Genomic DNA, 19333 nt, shown 5'->3' on the forward strand with positions numbered 1-19333 from the left:
CTTTAAACCGCTTTAACAAACTTTTTTGTATCAAACCCAAAAGGCCATAACCAAAAAAAATAAAATGTGTCAAACAATTGTTTGGTTGATTGCTAACTGGTGAAACGGCTCGAAATCATCGGTTAATAACTTTTTATTGTGACTGCCTTAACGTGTTTTGAACCGATTTAACCATTTAATCAAACCGACTAAACATTCTACCAAAACAAATTGTTAAGTTGAATGCTGATCTTCAAAACAGTTGGTAATCATCGATCAAAAGGGTTCAAACAAATAAACTATTTTTTTGGATCGACAAGGTCCGATTTATAGACAATTTTTACTATATAGGATAACACAATTTAGTGGAATCGAATTCCAGTAAAAAAAACATAATCAAATAGACTTAACCACTTGACTAAAAGCATATTCCCGATAAATTAAATTTTTGTGATCACAAATTTACAAAATATATTTTCTTCCTTAAACGACCTGTTAATGTCATAATATAACACTACATTATACAGAAAAAAATATAAGAATTCCACCATATGCCAACTTGTTCATCCCAGGCTGTCACTTAGCCAGCCTTGTACTTTTGTCCATTGAATTTCTTCTTTTTGCACCATACAATGAAACAAACACTTACATTTCACATACATGTCTACATCTTCGTGTGTACAATGTATATATGAATAGCATCTATATTTTTGTATTCACGGTAATGTCAACATATTACAATAGGCGAATTTAGGGGATTATCTCTATAGAGGCTATCTAATTTACAATTATGCTTCAACTCGCTTTTTCTTAAGAATTGCGTTCGAATTCAACATATGTCTAATCATAAAGTTAGTAATATTTTCCTAATTAAACTTTACTAATCTTTTTTTTAGTTTAAGAAAATACCAACTTTCTAGCCAATATCAAAAGTGTTTTTCATTATTGATTCATTTATGTATATTAATTATGAGTATAATAAATTATCAAGTCATCATTTTCTTTCTTTATTAGACTACTAAGTACCAACCATTAATTAGTTGGGGGTTTTGTGACTAAGAGGGTATATGTGTTAGTGTCGGTTGTCACTCTAAGTAAATAGTGTATACATTTACATTCATAGTAAACGAACGATTAACAATCTTAGTATTATTCATAATATACAATTTTGATGTGAATTGTATATATTTTGATCTTATAACTCATTACGATATTATGCACCTAAGTTTCAAAATAACTTGTTAGGATCATACTGCACAAACGAATTATATGTAAAACTGTATAGAGAATCCAACTTTGTCGGCAAATATTTTGTCAAAATGACTTATTAGCCAATCACATCTCATTCCAACTAAGCCACACCTCATCACTTCAAACATTTTTCTCATCCATATAAATCATTTACCTCTCAACCTCACTTTTCCACTATACTCAAAACACATAAACTCATCTTCAAAACTCAATGGCCACCACTCCTCTCCTCCTCCTTCTCCTCACCGCCGTCTTCCTCTCCACGGAGATAACCGCTCAACGCGCTGCTCCGGCTCCTGGCCCGGCTGGTCCCATCAACATCACGGCAATCCTCGAAAAAGGCGGACAATTTGTTACTCTTATCCGTCTTTTAAACACAACTCAAATAGGAAACCAGATAAACATCCAAATCAACAGTTCATCAGAAGGCATGACCGTGTTAGCACCAACAGACAACGCTTTCCAAAACCTTAAACCCGGAACCCTAAACAAACTAAGCCCGGACGACCAAGTCAAACTCATTCTTTACCATGTCAGTCCCAAATTCTACACATTGGAAGATCTTCTCTCTGTAAGTAACCCGGTCAGAACTCAGGCTTCAGGTCGAGACGTTGGTGGGGTTTACGGACTTAACTTCACCGGTCAAGGGAATCAAGTCAATGTATCTACTGGTGTCGTTGAGACACGTCTCAGTACTTCATTGAGACAAGAACGTCCTCTTGCGGTTTACGTGGTGGACATGGTATTGTTGCCGGAAGAGATGTTTGGAGAACGTAAGATCTCACCGATGGCGCCTCCACCAAAATCAAAATCTCCTGATGTCTCAGATGATTCAGAGTCCTCTAAGAAAGCGGCTGCTCCGTCAGAGTCAGAGAAGTCTGGCTCCGGTGAGATGAATACTGGATTAGGGCTTGGTCTTGGACTTGTTGTGTTGTGTTTGAAATTCCTCCTTTGAGTTTGTTTATATATATTGATTTAATTGTGCGGGTTGTAATAAGAAATTTCTATATGTTTATTATGATGCATGATTTGAAAACTGAAATAAGAGATTATTATTTCGTGTGCATATATATGTATTTTCTGAAATATATACCATGTTCTGAAGATATTTGTATTATTATTAGTTCTTTCGATCTGAAAAATTGACAGCCTCATACGATTGCAATATACAAGTCCATGAAGGATATAAAGAATATAGACTTGTCACTTGTCTCTCGTGCGAACGTTTATTATCTATAACCTCTGACATTCTGCAAAATTATCCCTTTAGGCCATTACCAATATATCGTATATAGTGTGACATTTTAGTCAATCAAAATTAAGTTATATAAATTTAACAATATATCTAGCTGTAAATTTTGTCTGAAATATAGCAAAAACAATTCAGTTCAATTTCTTTCTTTTTTAGTTTAATTATCCCTTTCTTGAATCAATAAAGACAAAGATTAAGCATTTTTCCAACCTTTTACAGAAAAAGAAAAAAAAAATCAGATTTTTACGTGTTATGCAAGAAAAAAATATACTGATAGGCCCAATAGCCTCTTACACATTCACCGCGATAGCTTTTAAGGAAAATGAATGTGAAAAAAGTTCCAAACGTTCCTGGATCACCTGCACTCTCTGCCTTGCTTAAGCTCGGTGTTATTGGTGGACTTGGACTCTATTGCATTGGTAGTAGCATGTACAATGTCGATGGAGGACACCGTGCCATCGTGTTTAACCGGTTTACCGGTATCAAAGATAGGGTTTGTATTGTTTTCTTATAAGAGTTAAATTACTCTGTACCTCTATTACTTTTTTGTTTATTATCCAGAGGGTACTCATTTTAAGATACCATTGTTTGAAAGAGCAATTATCTATGATGTTCGTTCTCGACCTTACGTTGAGAATAGCCAAACTGGAAGTAATGATCTTCAAACGGTATGTGTGTTTGTGTAGTTGTGAGGGTATGCTTAAGCTGCAACTCTATCTGATTTTGTTTCTGATGCTTGTTTGATGTTGTTCACAGGTGACTATTGGGCTTAGGGTACTTACACGTCCTATGGGAGACCGCTTACCCGAGATTTACAGAACACTCGGTCAGAATTATGGAGAGCGAGTTCTTCCTTCCATTATCAATGAAACACTGAAAGCAGTAGTGGCTCAGTACAATGCAAGCCACCTCATTACACAGAGAGAAGTTAGTATCTCAGGATTCTTACTCTAATGTTCTGTTTGTCAAAATCCTTTAAAGTTTGTAACTCTTCTTCCAGGCTGTGAGTAGGGAGATACGCAAGATTGTGACAGAGCGAGCAGCTAAATTTAACATTGCTTTAGATGATGTATCTATCACAAACCTCAAATTTGGCAAAGAGTTTACTGAAGCAATCGAGAAGAAACAAGTTGCGGCTCAGGAAGCAGAACGGGCTAAGTTCATTGTCGAAAAGGCCGAGCAAGACAAGAAAAGTGCTATTATCCGCGCTCAGGTAGGTTATCTTGTTTTTGTTTAAGCATTATGTGTCTCTGGTTTATTAGAAGTTGTGTGTAATGACAATTATGTGATTCACAGGGAGAAGCTAAGAGTGCTCAACTCATAGGGCAAGCTATTGCGAACAATGAAGCTTTCATTACTCTGAGGAAGATTGAAGCTGCAAGAGAGATTGCTCAGACCATAGCTAAATCGGCGAACAAGGTTTACCTAAACTCCAGTGATCTCTTAATCTCCAAGCAATGAACTTGGAGCCCAGCCCTAACAACTAGAGAAACAAAAGTCACTTTGGACAGGTTTAGTTTTCATCTTGTTTTTGCTATTTATGGATTAGTTTGAGATTTGAACAGTACTAGATAACAAAATATTCTCATTCACCTAGTTTTACAAAAAGGTGCAAGTTAACAAATAAATCAAATCGTGTCTAACCAAGAATCAAAATCATCTAAAACTTTGGATGAGGTCTGGTTCGACTGTGGTATGATCGATACTGGAGTACTTTCGAGCAAATCATCAAGCACATCATTAAAACCCGTCATGTGAATCTTTTGATCAGATGGGTTCCCTGGTTTGTTGAATTGTTCTGTGCTACTATGAGATTTGAGAAGAGAATCAAGTTCCGTTTCAAAAGCTGAAGATTTACCTGAGGCACTGGCCACTGGGTTTGGCTGTGTATGTGCTTCACTAAAGGAGTTAAGGAGCAAATCTAGATCAGCTTCAATTGCTGAAGATTTCTCTGACTCGTCTGTGAGTATTAGTATGTCCTTAACTTGATCCAGCGACTCAGCTTCCCTGACTGATGATTCTCCTGGTACGACAATAGGGTCGTTTTGAGCTATGTGTGAATGACTCGGTTCTTCATTGCGGCTAACTTTTGTTTGGGATGTATTCTGCATATTCCACAATATCAAGATATGTCAAACGTATATCCTACTGTTGTTAATGAGTCGTTTAGATCAAGTAAGTACCAGCTCGGGCAGCGGCAAAAGATCAGGATCAATGTAGAGTCGCTCATGCAAGTCCACATTCTCTAGCGTCTTTGCCAAAACATTCAAATTTAAGGAGAGGAATCCAGGCTTCACTTAAGAAAGTTAGCAAAATCGTAAGACGATTAGCAAGTTAAAACCTCCATTTTAACCAAAAACAAGAGTAGTATTACCTCTTGATATGAACCTGATCCATCTTCTTCCACAACGAAGTTATCATCTTCCATCCATGAAAGTATACCTTCCCCTCTAGCCGAGATCATAGATCCAACTACGCGACTAAACTCATCTGCAACAACTCATAAATTTGAATACCTTGCCCGAACAACAAGAACAAAGACAGACAAACAAAATCGATTTCATACCGTGCAAAAGATCGTCTAACGACGATAAACAATCTAAATTGTTCTCAATCTTTGAATTAGACTCAGCTTGAGCTTCAGATATCAAATGCAGATAATCTGCTCCTTTGCTTTTTGGCACAATAACATCAGAATGTAGGCTTATCGATGAATCCTCAGCTGCATCAAGTTCATCATCATACCGATCCCAATTCGACGGAAGTGCAGAGACTCGTCGAGATTGAACCGGACTCTTGGTTTGGTTTCCTTGTAGCTTCTCCGGATTCTTCTCTGAGACTCCAGGAACTTTCGGTTTATGAACAGAATGCGATTTCTTGCTGTGGTGTAGAGTATGAGCTCTCTTCGATTTAGCTAGAGATTTTGAGTCCATCGCAGAGTAATCTTTACAAAACAAAATCAAAAGTATTCTCAGAAACTGAACCAAAATTAGGGTTTCTACTCCACAAGTTCCATTCCAAAATCGGTATAATTCGATTCCTAAACGAAAATTTCAAAGATTAAGCCCTAACTAATCTAAGATTAGGTTTTGTTAATCTCTACTAAGAGAGATCGAAATATGCTTACCTTTGGAAACGAAAGCTGCACTAAGGAAGATCAACGAAGCTTTGATTTGGAGGGATTTGAGAGAGAGCGCAGAGCGAGAGGAAGAAGAAACAAATCGAGTCTTACGAAAACTAAAACAGAAACTATCGAGATTCGGTGCATACGACAGCGTTTTGAGGTATTTAAATTTGGGCCATAAAGCCCATTATCTTACACCTAAAAGGGCTTCTAGTAGAAATGTTTTTTTTTTGTAATTACCTGTTTGGATCAAAAATTATATTCAAACAGGTACAAAAAATGATTTGGAATGGGTTCGAGATTCTCTAAGTTAATGACAACATTTTAATAACTTAATATATATTATTGTCGTTCTAATAATTGGAAAACAATTGATATTACAAAAAGTTAAAACTCATTGGAAAAAGATGTGAATTCAGTCCAATCTATTACAAGTCTTAATATAATACTTTTTTCTTTTCATTATAACGAAGATTGAGATCTTTTGCATGTAATAAGATATTTTTTTTTGTTATTTTGAAAATGGTTATGTAGTTTATAGTCAATACTTTATCCTTTTTTCTTCTTCTAATTATAATTTTGATAATACAATAATCATAACCTCGTCTCTCTAATTTCTATTGAATGCTTAGCAAAAAGAATTTCAAAATACTATTTTATCATTTTATGCCTGAAGTATAACTTTATAAGTAAAAAAATACTAAACTCAATTTTCCGAATCTTTACCAGTCTTTTACCATATTTAGGTTTTGATTTTTTTTTGTTCAAATCTTAAAGTAATATTTGGATTTTTATTCTTTTGGTCCAATTATTTTGCTTACGAGTTTTCGTACATCCCTCGACTGGAAAAAGTTTTCTAACATTGAATAAGAAAGGCGCTTCTCCATGTTGTTTCAAGAAATTTCTTAAACTATGTTTCATAACTTACCATCTAATCAGCAAAACAAAATTGACAATTGAGTCTTTATCATGGGGGCGTCTCTCTAACTAACTTGGAGATAACGAACTTGCTAATTTTTTGCTTCGTGGTGGTATGTTTTCTAGTCACAAGAATGTTATTCTTGATTACTTTTTCATCCACAATTTTTCCTACCTCATCTCATGGGTACTCATCATTTAAGTGACAAGTGATTAATGAATGAAATTTGAATTTTTTTTTTGTTAGTTTGTGTGAAAAGTGAATGAACTTTGAATTTTTTGTTAGTTTGTGTTATCATGCTAACAAATTTTGGTACTACAATGCGACTGAAGAAAAATAGACTCATCAGAGCCATACCGAACAATAGTTACAAATGGAACTACTTTGTGACGAAAAAGATTTTTATAGGGTTGCAGCTTATTGGCCACAAAGAGTCTATCGAATTGAAGACCATAGTGAGACTATCCATGACCATGAATACTGGTTAGCGGTCAAACATAATTCTTTTCAAAGAAGAATCACATAAACTTGAAGCTCTAGCCCTTCTAAAAACTGCATCAGTGGCATACGAAATTCAAACAATACGACCAAAATCTCCTAGCTAGGTTGGATGTTTTATGTGATTCTAAATGACTTGCTGAATTCTTTGTTTTGGGATATTAGTAAGCACAACTATGATTTTTTGTGTCAAATCTTGAAACAATATGGTGAAGCGTATTTCTTATTCAATGTTAGAGATTTTTTTCTTGACTAAGGGTGGATAAAAAAATGTAAACCTAAAAAATTGAACCAAACAAAAAAAAAAACTAAAATACTATATTAATTTGAATCAGAAACCAAAAACCAAAATAGGGTAATGGACTCGTAATGGTTCGAGCGCAAGTATGACATTTACAATGTTTTAAGAATTTGGGAAACAATTTGACACAAAACTTCAAATCATTTGTGCTTAATTTGCAGATAAACTATGCTTTTATAAGCCATAAATTATGGACAAGTTGGATGAGAAAAGAAAGAACTATGGATCAAAGTGGGCCAAAGTTTGACCGTTTTGATAAGGTCCGATATTTTATAACTCGTCTTTTCTAATTTTTATTCCATATGAGACATATGTATATGTGTATTAATGTTAATATGTCTTATTTTATCATCAATAATGATTGAATCTGACAGCAAGAGAATATAACTAGGTATCATTACTACTACCCTTGTGAGTAATATGTTTATAAAATCTAGAATAAAATTACAAATGATATTCTAAGTTGTATATATATAGAAGATAGACATGGAAATATTAGTCTGAATATATTATTGCAAAATGAAACTTAATTTGTGTGTAACAACAATTAACAACCACATTTTTTTTTTTTTTTTTTTTTTTTGAGCAAACAATTAACAACCACATTTAAGTTTAGAGATAACTATCTGTTAGCACTAATTAATGGATAGTCCGAGTCTCTATCAACTTTGTGGAAAAGGTTGGAGAGTGTGACTTTATCTTTTAGTTACTTTTATGACCCATGAAAGAGAATCTTAATTAAGGTCCCATTTCAGTTTTCATAGGAAGTTGCATAGAAAAGTTAACAGCTTATATAATATAACCCTTGTTACGATTTCACTATTTTTGTATATTAGGAAATACGACTACTATGGGCGTATTTATGTTTTTTGTTGTATTCTTTAGCTAAAAACATAGGTTACCTTAGATAAATATAATTAATGTGTAACAAAACTTGACATATTTCAACGTAAATTCATCTCGAGTTCTAGTTCAAACAAAATTTCACTGACCATTATAAAAATTCATATAACAGGTGATCAATATAATCGAAAAGTCCATGAAAAGTGGAAAAAAGTTAAGACCATCTAATCCATTTCATGTGTAAAATACATATGCTTAATTCATATCATCACTCTTGATCAGTGGTCTACCTATATGATTTTATTAAGCTTGCAATATCGGTTTTTCTTCTTTCTTTAGCATATATCCCGTTGGTAATAAAAAAAGTCAAGAAACAAAATGTTTTTTTTTTGTCTTGTAATTATTGTCTATAGTGATTGTCCTAATGTATTGGATTGGTCAAAATGGGAGTAAAAACAATAACACCATTATCATTCACTAAATGACATATGTATACTTTTAACTCTCGTCGTATATACCTTATTTATATGATACATATCACCGAATTTTAATGTCATGAATCTATCATTTGTCTTCTTTGAAATGTCGTTTATCGATCGTACCCTCATCGATGTATATACCCTTTATACTCGTGTATATATATAAAATTGAGTTCAAAGTTGTATAAGTATATAACTCTAATTCTAGACTATGGGTCAAAACCTTAAACAGTTTACACTAGACAGAAATTTAAAGGGACCGATAAATAGTGATTTTTGATTAAGGAAATTTTAGTATTTTTGGGGTCCATAATATTTTTTTGGGTGGAGGACAATCTGGATTCATTTTGAAAAATCGACATTCATCCCATACAAAAATCGAACTAGAGATTCTATAAGACACAAATTTTGAAAATTAGTCATATGTATTTATTCAGGATTTTCTGTAAAAAAAAGCTTCTTATATTATTATCATTTTTACAACTTTATTTTATATCTCCAAAAATTATAAGTCAATTCCGCAAATCATAAATAATACGTAATGTAACACATCGTAAGTTCTCTATTGCATCGTTGATAATTGTATATATAATATATGGACACTCTAATTGTATATAATATATTTTAGTTAAGATATATATGATTGGGCATTTTTTTAATTTTATCTCCGAACGAGTATGAGGCAAAATCACATAGAGATACATACATATATATATATATATAACCTAATAATGCATCTGCAAAAAAGTATATATTCTTCTACTTTCTTATGAACCAAGAGCATGTGGTATATCTGTAATGTACCCTCTAGATCCACATCTGTCTAACTTCTGAGAAGATAAAGCGTGAGTACCCTCAACCCATCAGTCATATATTTTATCTAACAACCTATAAATACACACACAAGTTTAATTTAATTCTGTTGTAATTGTTACATATGAAAAAGAAAAAGAAAAAGTCAAATTCAACAAACATACATATATGGAAATTCGAAATCATTTTTTCAAGAATGTTAATCTATATATATATAGGAGAATATATATATATATATATATATATGTTTATATTTGGACACATTTCTGTCTTGGCATCTTTATTGTATATCAAAGAGAACAATACTATACATTATAAGGTCTTGAAAATTGTAGGAGAATATTCTAGTGCCACCAGAGTTCAAGAAGAAAACTCCAAAATTTAATATTAAAAATAAGTTTACCAGTTTTAATACAAAAAGGACACTCTTAAAAACATCATTACATTATGATTAAAGTTTAAAAATTATACTCAAAAAGAATTGTTAATTAAGTCAGCCCACAAGCAGTCGACTTCCAAAACCTTACCTGCCTTTTGTCAGTTCTATGTCTCACCTTTACTCCTTTTTAATTAAACCATGATAATTTCACGTCTTATCTTAGGGCAAAAATAAACTATTGAGATTTAGTTAATTCTTCTTTGTTAAAGGATCGATATGAATATTTTTAAAAATCATGCATCAGTTGCAATATTGAACTCCTAACGAGGTGCATGCCTCAAATTGATTGATATATACAATAATTAAGTGGTCTAGTACTATATATGTTTGCCTACATAATATCACTTGTATAATCAAATTATGTATTAGCATGAAAACTATAGTGTCAAGGGGAAAAAAAAAAACTGAGTGTCAAGAAACCTAGAGCGTATAAAGATTTTCTTGTTAACTGATTCATTAGGTAAGAGAGTTTAACCTCATTTAGGTACATAGGGTAAATGTAGAAGATCAAAATCTATTAACATATTTAACATAAAATATATTGTAAAATATACAAATAATCTAACGTAGCTGCATAATGTGCTTAATTAGCTCAAATGACAATTACAAGTATTAAGCTGATTGATTTTATTTTTTTAATCGATCAACTTGAGAAAGAGAAAAGACACAGTTTTAATGTGGACTGGCTAGAGGTTTATCAAAAACTGCTTTCATGTATAAAATTTATTAAACTCAGGGATTATTAGTAGTTAACAAATAAGAATAAGATAAAAACAGCTTATGAGTTTGTATGACTGTCAAAATGTAATGTAGAAGTATAGAATTCAAAGAAGATTAAGAACTCAAATTATAAAGAATAACTCTCTTTATTAGTTTAGGAAGATTCTCTCAAAACCTAAACTCTCTTAATCTCTCAAACTCATAAGTTGTATCACACCTTGATACCTCCTTATATAATAAGCTTTTAACCTTATCCTAATTATTAAATAACTCCTAATATTATAAGATAACTCCTAACAATATATTCTAGATTATCTCCTAGAATAATAAAGCTTAATTTCCTTTTCTCTTTAGTAACTTGCTCTTCAAGTTACTTCTTCTTCTTCAAGCTTATTCCAACAAGAAGAAGTTCAGATTGATGATATTCCAAAATAGTGATATATATTCGCATGAGATGTAAATGAATTTCGCAAAGATGTGAGACCAATACATTCTTATGTTTTGCGGAAGAGATAAAAATTTACTTTGTTAAATTACAAATATTTATGTATATACTTTTTCCAAAAGAATAATAAGCTTTGTTACTTGATACCACTTTCTTAAAGAAAAAAGAGGGGAGAAATTTTATCATCGAAAAGCAAGAAAAATTATACTTTTATCCACCATTCAATAAAGACACCAAATTTTCTTCTCAAATCGAAAAAAAAAGTGTTAGCAAAAAGAAAAAAATCCAAAAAAAAAATATTCATAAAACCAAAATGTTAAATAATAAATAAATAGGTAGGCGAATCAGTTTAAGAGTTGTAGGTTCTGAAGAGATTGATTTCAGCTAGCTTCATCGTAATAATAAAATTTCAACATTTGATTTTACTGTCGAACGAACTCTCAAGTCTGAATGAATGTCTAATTTATCTTAGGTATTTTTGTCGTATGTTGTTGGAGTATACCTAAAGAGCACGTGCATGGGTACACGTGCATGGCAGGCTTTGTTCGACTTCGACAAACAAGAGATGTGACCATAACCGTTGGATCTGTTTTACCTCTTTCACATATTGTGAAAAATTCTGATTCATGAATAACTAACAAAAATGACTATGTCCGTATATGATATCTGATGGGAGTGAATAGTGATCCCGTTAACTGTGTATTTAAACTGAATACAACTATTGCAAAGAAAAAGGTGATAGATAAAGTTATAATTTTCTTATTGATCACTAATGTCAATCAATTTTTTTAATACATTGTTTTGTTACTTATACTGCATACCTTCAAATTAATAAGCATTATAGAGATTGTGCAATTGATAAATCAGATTAATGTTTTTATTTGTTGGCAAAGCAAATGTATCTTATTGTAACTAGATATACATTACAATACTTTGTAAACATAATTCATTTAAGATAAAATTTACGGATATATAAAAACATATATATATATATATATACATATAACAATTTCTTTATGCTATCTGTATCAAAGTACTCCTTGAATCCAAAAAGATTAACTACACTCCACTACAGCCTCATCATTCTTTAGGCAGATTGATCGATGCATTTCGTATTATATACTCTACAAGCTTGAAAAAATCACAAGGCGTACACAATTTTGATCTCCCAGTAGTTTGTTTACATATGCGTAAAGCCCTTTCTAGTGCCTAATATTGTTGTATCTAGATTTTTGTTTATTTTTATTTTATTTTTGGCAAATGAACCTTTGATGCTACGAAAAGATCTTCTAATAAACTGTTCCTTTTGGTAAATAACTTCACATTTTATCCCCAAAAAAACATATAGAAAGAAGTGTAAAAAATAAAATAAAAAACAAAAAAAATATAGTAAGATTGTTTTTTTGCACTGAGTTAACATGAGCATGTAGGAACAAAAAGTAAGTAATTATTGGACCCAAAAAACCAGAAAAAAAAATGGAGAGGAAAGGGCAACACAAAAATAACGAGATAATCATTCTCAATAGAAAAGATAGAAATATCAACTTTCTATGTGTCATAACGCACTACTACAACAAAATTACTTCGAATATCTTGGTAATTTAATTACATTTTTTAACAGCTCGCTTCGAATTTGCAAGGCTATTAATCGATTTTTCTAAGATTTAATATAAATGAAGCATTTGATGCTGTATGATGCATAAATACATGATTATCATTTGTGAAAAAATGTAATTAAAATTACTCTTAGCAAATACCATGTCTATACAAAACTAAGGATGTATGAACATGAAATAAAATGAATCAAACTAAAAGAAAATTGTTTATTATATTGAAATAATTCATAGTGAAACTGCAAACATAGGGTGCCTATAAAGTAATCAAGGGATGTTAAATTTTTTCTATCTCTGCATTTTGAAATTTTATTGGCTCTGCTGCTATCACTTTCAGCTTATGATTTTCCACCGCCATCCACTTTGCTCTTTTAAAATAATCTCATAAAGGAAAAGAAAAATACAATTAACCACATATTTTAATCAAAATGGCTGCAACAGTTTAACATATCAAGGTGCTAATATACCCACACACACACACTTATATATAGGAGCTAATATAGAGTGGTATAGGTTAAGACAAAAGCCATATATAAGTGGAGAACCCAATATATCTTTGTCTTTGTTGTTTTTTCCTTCTCGTTCATAGTTAACTTGCAGATTTCTTAGTATTTCTAATCTTTTTCTTATATTAACCTTTTGTCTCCTTCTCTCTCTCTCTCTCTCTGAACTATACAAAAACCTACTTTTAATTTCTCTTCCAAGAAGTCAAGAACCCAGAAGAAGACATGACAAGTGAAGTTCTTCAAACAATCTCAAGTGGATCAGGTTTTGCTCAGCCACAGAGCTCATCAACCCTGGATCATGATGAATCTCTCATCAATCCTCCTCTTGTTAAGAAAAAGAGAAATCTCCCTGGAAATCCTGGTAATTATTTATATTAAATCTCAGCTAGCTTGATCATCACCTAAAAAGAAAACCCTAGTATCTTTTCTATTTTTTTGCCCCCTATAAATTAATTTTCTTGGGTTGTTTTGTTCTGGATCTTGACCTAAATCAAAAGTAGTATTTGGCTGCATGAGTTATAGATCACTGGCTCATGCTTAATTAATGTGAAAATACTAGGCCTTTTAGTAAATTAAAACTTTTATTTGATCTATAGAGTTCTTCTTTTTTAAATCGCATTATAGTTTCCATGAGAAAATATATTTACATACCCTTTATTATTATTACCTCCACCAAGAAAAGCACACACATTATTTTTACTAAAGTACATGATCCGATCCAAAAATAGATGTTGTTTTCCGAATTGACCTAATTAAAGAAACCACAAATGTTAATGATGATCCACTTAGATCCGGAAGCTGAAGTGATAGCTTTATCCCCCACGACCTTGATGGCTACGAACCGGTTCCTATGTGAGGTATGTGGCAAAGGTTTCCAAAGAGACCAAAACTTACAGCTTCATCGGCGAGGACATAATCTTCCATGGAAGTTGAAGCAGAGGACAAGCAAAGAAGTGAGAAAACGTGTCTACGTTTGCCCCGAGAAGACATGTGTCCACCATCACTCCTCTAGAGCTCTAGGCGATCTCACTGGAATCAAAAAGCATTTTTGCCGGAAACACGGGGAGAAGAAGTGGACGTGCGAGAAATGTGCTAAGAGATACGCAGTCCAATCTGATTGGAAAGCTCATTCCAAGACTTGTGGTACTAGAGAGTACCGTTGCGATTGTGGCACCATTTTCTCAAGGTACACTTTTTTTTCTTTCTCTGTCAATTAAATTAAAAATAAGCTTCATGTATATATGTGTTGTCGTTTGTATTGATCATGTTCGAAAGCTATTCTATAGTAGCTTTATAGTATCTACATCTTCGTTTTTGTCAATATGTAGTTTGATTAAGTTTTATAAGTATGTTTTGTCATTTCCTATGTGTTTGTTTATCTCTTTTGAAGTAGGGTAAAGTTTCTTGCTTGGGAAAATGTTTTTGTTAGTGTCATGATTGAGGCAAAAAGTGGTATAAATTTATAATAACCATGATGAACATATAACATAAGCTAGATATAATAATATATACAAATAATGGAGTACTTCATGTGTGTATGGTTCAAAATGGTAACATTATTTATTACTTAATATGCGGAAAAAGTGTCAACACAAGATTGACACATCAATAGTTATGTTACGGAAATATGTACTTAGGTTTTTCTCTACTTTTACTGCTGCACATAAAGAAAAGGCAGCTAAATGTTTTCAAGTATTTTCATCAGTTAAAACTTTGATATAAATGCATTGAGATAAATGTTGATTAAGACGTTAACTAATGGTGGTTTTGGTTGAAACAGGCGAGACAGCTTTATCACTCATAGAGCTTTCTGCGATGCCTTAGCGGAAGAAACCGCTAAGATAAACGCAGTGTCTCATCTCAACGGTTTAGCCGCGGCTGGAGCCCCAGGATCAGTTAATCTCAACTATCAATATCTCATGGGAACATTCATCCCACCGCTTCAACCATTTGTACCACAACCGCAAACAAATCCAAACCATCATCATCAACATTTTCAGCCACCAACTTCTTCGTCGCTCTCTCTATGGATGGGACAAGATATCGCGCCGCCTCAACCGCAACCGGACTACGATTGGGTTTTTGGAAACGCTAAGGCAGCGTCTGCTTGCATTGATAATAATAATACTCACGATGAGCAGATTACGCAAAACGCAAACGCAAGTTTGACCACTACCACTACTCTCTCTGCCCCTTCTTTATTCAGCAGCGACCAACCACAAAACGCAAACGCAAATTCAAACGTGAATATGTCCGCGACAGCTTTACTACAGAAAGCTGCTGAAATTGGCGCTACTTCTACAACAACCGCAGCGACCAATGACCCATCAACGTTTCTTCAAAGTTTCCCGCTTAAATCCACCGATCAAACCACCAGTTATGACAGTGGCGAAAAGTTTTTTGCTTTGTTCGGGTCTAACAACAACATTGGGTTAATGAGTCGTAGTCATGATCATCAAGAGATCGAGAACGCTAGAAATGACGTTACGGTTGCGTCTGCCTTGGATGAATTACAGAATTACCCTTGGAAACGTAGAAGAGTTGATGGTGGAGGTGAAGTGGGTGGAGGAGGGCAAACTCGGGATTTCCTCGGGGTTGGTGTACAAACGTTGTGCCATCCATCGTCTATCAATGGATGGATTTGAAAGAGTTTAAAAATTTCGGGGTTAATGCATAAATTACGTAAAAGAAGAAGGAATCTTTTGTCATTTCCACCATTTTCTAAGATAACATATGTATATGGTAATGGAAGTTGTTTTCTTTTATTAATTCAATATTCTAAAACTTATGATATATGTATAATGAATGTGTTTATCTTCAAGATATATGTCAATGACATTCACAAGACATTCATAATCTTTTGAATTTTTATCATACGGGAAGTACATTTTAAATGTAACCTTAATTTTTGTAAGTAATTACATAGGTATGCCATTAGAAATAAAATTTTAAAGAGTAAATTAATTTATCTCTATAAGGATTAAAAAGTCAAATACTAATTTAATTAATTAAATTAATTAAAAAACGAAATACATTATTAATTTTCAAAAATAATTGCCAATCAAAATCAACATATAAGATTTGATATCTAAATTTTAATTAATTTAATTTAATTAGAAAAACGAAATACATTATTAATTTCCAAAAAAGTAACCAATTAAAATCAACAAACTATATTTGGTATCTAAATTATCATATTAATTTTTTATTAATTATTATAGTTCATTTCTCATCTTTATATGATTCTATTTTTACGGAAAAATAATATCATCATTATAAAAAAATAATTAGAGTTTTTTCGCATATGCCATAATTTAAATTTTTAAAAACGAATATAAACTGTTCAATACATGAAATAATATTATAACGGGTGAAAAATATATTTAAGAAAACTTTCTACTGAGTAACGAGACATAAATTTGAAATATTTATATTCAATTTCATACATATTATATTGAAAATTTATAATCTTATATACTACAATAGTTAATAACATATTAGATGTGATTCAATTTTTAATACAAGCTGGAAAATCCTAGAATTGACGGGTTTATATCGATATTAATACAAGATGGTATACTACATGTGAAACTCTTAAATTAATAATCAAACTACAAGTGTATAATCTTAAACACTAAACAATATAGATAATATCAACAAAACATATACAACTCACAGTCTACTATACATTTAAAATCAAATAAAATAATATCATATATTTTTAAATCATCTTTACAATAAAAGTTTTTAGTTTAACTAAAATATAAGCCTACCTGCGATATACTGCAGATTAATCTCTAGATTATAGGACTTATTGGATCTAAAGACGGGTCATCAAAGATTTCCTAAACTGAAGCAAAATATACTGAATATTCAAATATCTATCTGTTACCAAATTATAAACAAATAACTCAATTTGATATTTTATATATGAAATCAACTAAATCTTAATCACATAAAATTAGCACAAAAAAAAAGTATTCAACAATTAAAAAATTATCAAATCTCTGTGTTATATAAGTTTTGATACTATATTTGAATAAAGTGTAATATACCTTTTTAATTTGTATTCTTTAACTAATTTAAGCTAACTAATATATTTGCTAATCTTATATCTATCAAAACCGACTATCGTTTCTTATCTCTATAGTATTTTTGCAAGACTTTTTTGGTGGATTTGGATAAAAATACATTCGGGTCATATGGTACATTCCCCTATTAAATAAATATGGTGCACTCCTATGTTATTAGCTAAAATATTTAGATTATAATTTATAGTCATATCATTAATAAAACTAATATTAATAAAATAGATAACTTTTTGGCAAGACGGATTTGGAGGGACGGGTTTTTGAATCAACATTAATAAAAAAGTAAAATATAATTAATCCACCGTTTCAATATGGATTAAATTTTTAATTTATTATTTTTTGAGACCACTAATATTAAACATATCAAATCATCCTAATTTAGAAAAAAATATATAGAACCAAAAATGTTATGTGGTATGTATAATGTTACTATATATAAAATTAAACTATAAAATATAAATGTATTAGAGAATGATACAATTTGCAAAACTTTTATATATAAAAAATAATTCTAAAATTATAAAAATTACTACTTTAAAAAAAAATCATGGGACGGGTAAAAAAATTACAGAACATGTTTTTTTTTTGGAATTGGGTTATATGGTGGATGTATTTGAATCAATATTTATAAAATTTTAAAATATTATTAATATGCTGTTTTAATAGGGGTCAAAACTTCAGTTTTTTTAACAATTGTCTCATGAATTCGTGGTATAACGTTACTTAATAACAATTATAAACTGTAAAATATAAATATTTTGTAAAAATAAAATTTGCAAGTTTTAGTATATATTACTTTTAAAAATAAATCGTCATGCGGTATACCGCGGGTTAAAATCTAGTTTTCTTTTAAGAGGATACTAATATAACAATTATTGTAAGACAATAACCACAATGGTTTATAATTTTATATTATGATGTAACCTACTTTAACGTTTTTCGGAAAATTTACTATAAATAAAAGTTTTCGTATTCAAAATCTCCCCTTTGCCCCACTCATGTTATTTTTCGCATCATGTAAATGACATTTGACTCAGCATCTCTATTATATTCATCTTCGAATTTCACTATTTATCTTATTCTCCTAAACAATCAACTTTATTGAATCAGGGTAATAATTAATTATATTTATAGTGTTCAACTCTTTTTCCATGGGATGCATTGTCTATTATATTGAAATCATATAAATGGGAAATGGTGTAAAGTTTGAGCATCGTCATTTAACCCAAAACACACATAAAGTTAACTAAGTTGTATCATCGATCAAGAGACTGATTCACGTATATATTGGGTCAAGGAATAAAGGAATTCAAAGAAATAATCTGGTTTTATAAGCATATTCGGTGCAGAAGATAAAGTGAAGATCCATGCATATTCTCCATTAAAGAGTAAGAAAGGTCTTTTCTTCTTGTATGCAAGAATATACAAAAACAAAAAGCATAGATAGAGTGGAGAAGTGGTGGCTGTGGGGACAATGAAAGGTGGAGACTTTTGAAGCTCAATTATTAAAATCATAACCCTAACTCGAAGGCAAAAATTTTATACTTTATAGTGGAGGAAAAGAATAGGAAAAGAGAAAAAAGCTTGATATTCCTAGCTTAGGCTTTTTCCACCTTTTATCTTATCTCCCTTTTGCTCTCTCATGAAGAAAATTAGATTCAGTCAAATAAGAAAAATAGAAATTAAAAATTCTCCAAAACACTTTTAAGTTTTCTTCAAAATTTATCGACAATATAAACAGTGGCGGTTCAAAAATATAATTGAAATGACTACAAATATTTTCGAAATAATAAGATATAACATTTTCTTTAAAAGCCACAAGATAAGTTCAATATTTAAGGGTCAAACAAACATAAAATCTATAAAAACATGTATATAATGGGGTCAACACATACAAAAGTAGAAAATATTACAAACATTCAAGGGTAATAACAAAAAGTTGTAATTTTAGGGGGTTCAAACAAAAAAACTACAAAACTTTAAGAACCATAAAATCAATTCACCCCCTAAAGCTTGCTCGATAACATCATATAATATTATTTTTTACCATGTAGTCATTG

At 31.4% G+C, this 19333-nt stretch overlaps 4 protein-coding genes across 5 annotated transcripts; 3 read left to right on the plus strand and 1 right to left on the minus strand.

The window, feature by feature from the left end:
• Positions 1-1178: 1178 nt before the first annotated feature.
• Positions 1179-2403, plus strand: FLA13 (FASCICLIN-like arabinogalactan protein 13 precursor). The gene has a single exon (NM_123780.3). The coding sequence runs from the start codon at positions 1442-1444 to the stop codon at positions 2183-2185; it is 744 nt and encodes a 247-aa protein (NP_199226.1). The 5' UTR covers positions 1179-1441; the 3' UTR covers positions 2186-2403.
• A 401-nt stretch (positions 2404-2804) lies between these two features.
• Positions 2805-3980, plus strand: PHB7 (prohibitin 7; the record flags this gene model as incomplete). The annotated part of the gene is made up of 5 exons (NM_123781.2): positions 2805-2979; positions 3038-3150; positions 3239-3409; positions 3483-3695; positions 3779-3980. The coding sequence occupies 5 exons, from the start codon at positions 2805-2807 to the stop codon at positions 3941-3943; spliced, it is 837 nt and encodes a 278-aa protein (NP_199227.1). The 3' UTR covers positions 3944-3980.
• Positions 3945-5742, minus strand: AT5G44150 (phosphorelay protein). Its single transcript, NM_123782.6, has 5 exons — positions 5610-5742; positions 5049-5426; positions 4857-4972; positions 4666-4773; positions 3945-4587 (listed from the first exon to the last, which is right to left on the minus strand). The coding sequence occupies exons 2-5, from the start codon at positions 5413-5415 to the stop codon at positions 4111-4113; spliced, it is 1068 nt and encodes a 355-aa protein (NP_199228.2). The 5' UTR covers positions 5416-5426; positions 5610-5742; the 3' UTR covers positions 3945-4110.
• Positions 5743-13169: 7427 nt separating this feature from the next.
• NUC (C2H2-like zinc finger protein) lies at positions 13170-16063 on the plus strand. 2 transcript variants are annotated; one of them, NM_123783.4, is made up of 3 exons: positions 13170-13543; positions 13972-14368; positions 14963-16063. In NM_123783.4, the coding sequence occupies exons 1-3, from the start codon at positions 13405-13407 to the stop codon at positions 15825-15827; spliced, it is 1401 nt and encodes a 466-aa protein (NP_199229.1). In that variant the 5' UTR covers positions 13170-13404; the 3' UTR covers positions 15828-16063. The 2 variants fall into 2 exon arrangements, with proteins under 2 accessions (NP_199229.1, NP_001330762.1); NM_001344535.1 differs by having other exon boundaries at positions 13170-14368.
• Positions 16064-19333: the final 3270 nt, after the last annotated feature.

The sequence above is a fragment of the Arabidopsis thaliana genome, chromosome 5 (assembly GCF_000001735.4).
Source record: "Arabidopsis thaliana chromosome 5, partial sequence".
In the NCBI taxonomy this organism is placed as follows: Eukaryota; Viridiplantae; Streptophyta; class Magnoliopsida; order Brassicales; family Brassicaceae; genus Arabidopsis; species Arabidopsis thaliana.

Bases quoted from the DNA above. Each gene is read 5' to 3' on its own strand.
- FLA13 (NM_123780.3), top strand. From the start codon at position 1,442: ATGGCCACCACTCCTCTCCTCCTCCTTCTCCTCACCGCCGTCTTCCTC.
- AT5G44150 (NM_123782.6), bottom strand. From the start codon at position 5,415: ATGGACTCAAAATCTCTAGCTAAATCGAAGAGAGCTCATACTCTACAC. The intron at 4,973-5,048 runs GTATGAAATCGA...GAGTTGTTGCAG, and splicing joins GTTAGACGATCTTTTGCACG to ATGAGTTTAGTCGCGTAGTT. The intron at 4,588-4,665 runs GTACTTACTTGA...TGGAATATGCAG, and splicing joins TTTTGCCGCTGCCCGAGCTG to AATACATCCCAAACAAAAGT.
- NUC (NM_123783.4), top strand. From the start codon at position 13,405: ATGACAAGTGAAGTTCTTCAAACAATCTCAAGTGGATCAGGTTTTGCT. The intron at 13,544-13,971 runs GTAATTATTTAT...TGATCCACTTAG, and splicing joins AAATCTCCCTGGAAATCCTG to ATCCGGAAGCTGAAGTGATA. The intron at 14,369-14,962 runs GTACACTTTTTT...TGGTTGAAACAG, and splicing joins TGTGGCACCATTTTCTCAAG to GCGAGACAGCTTTATCACTC.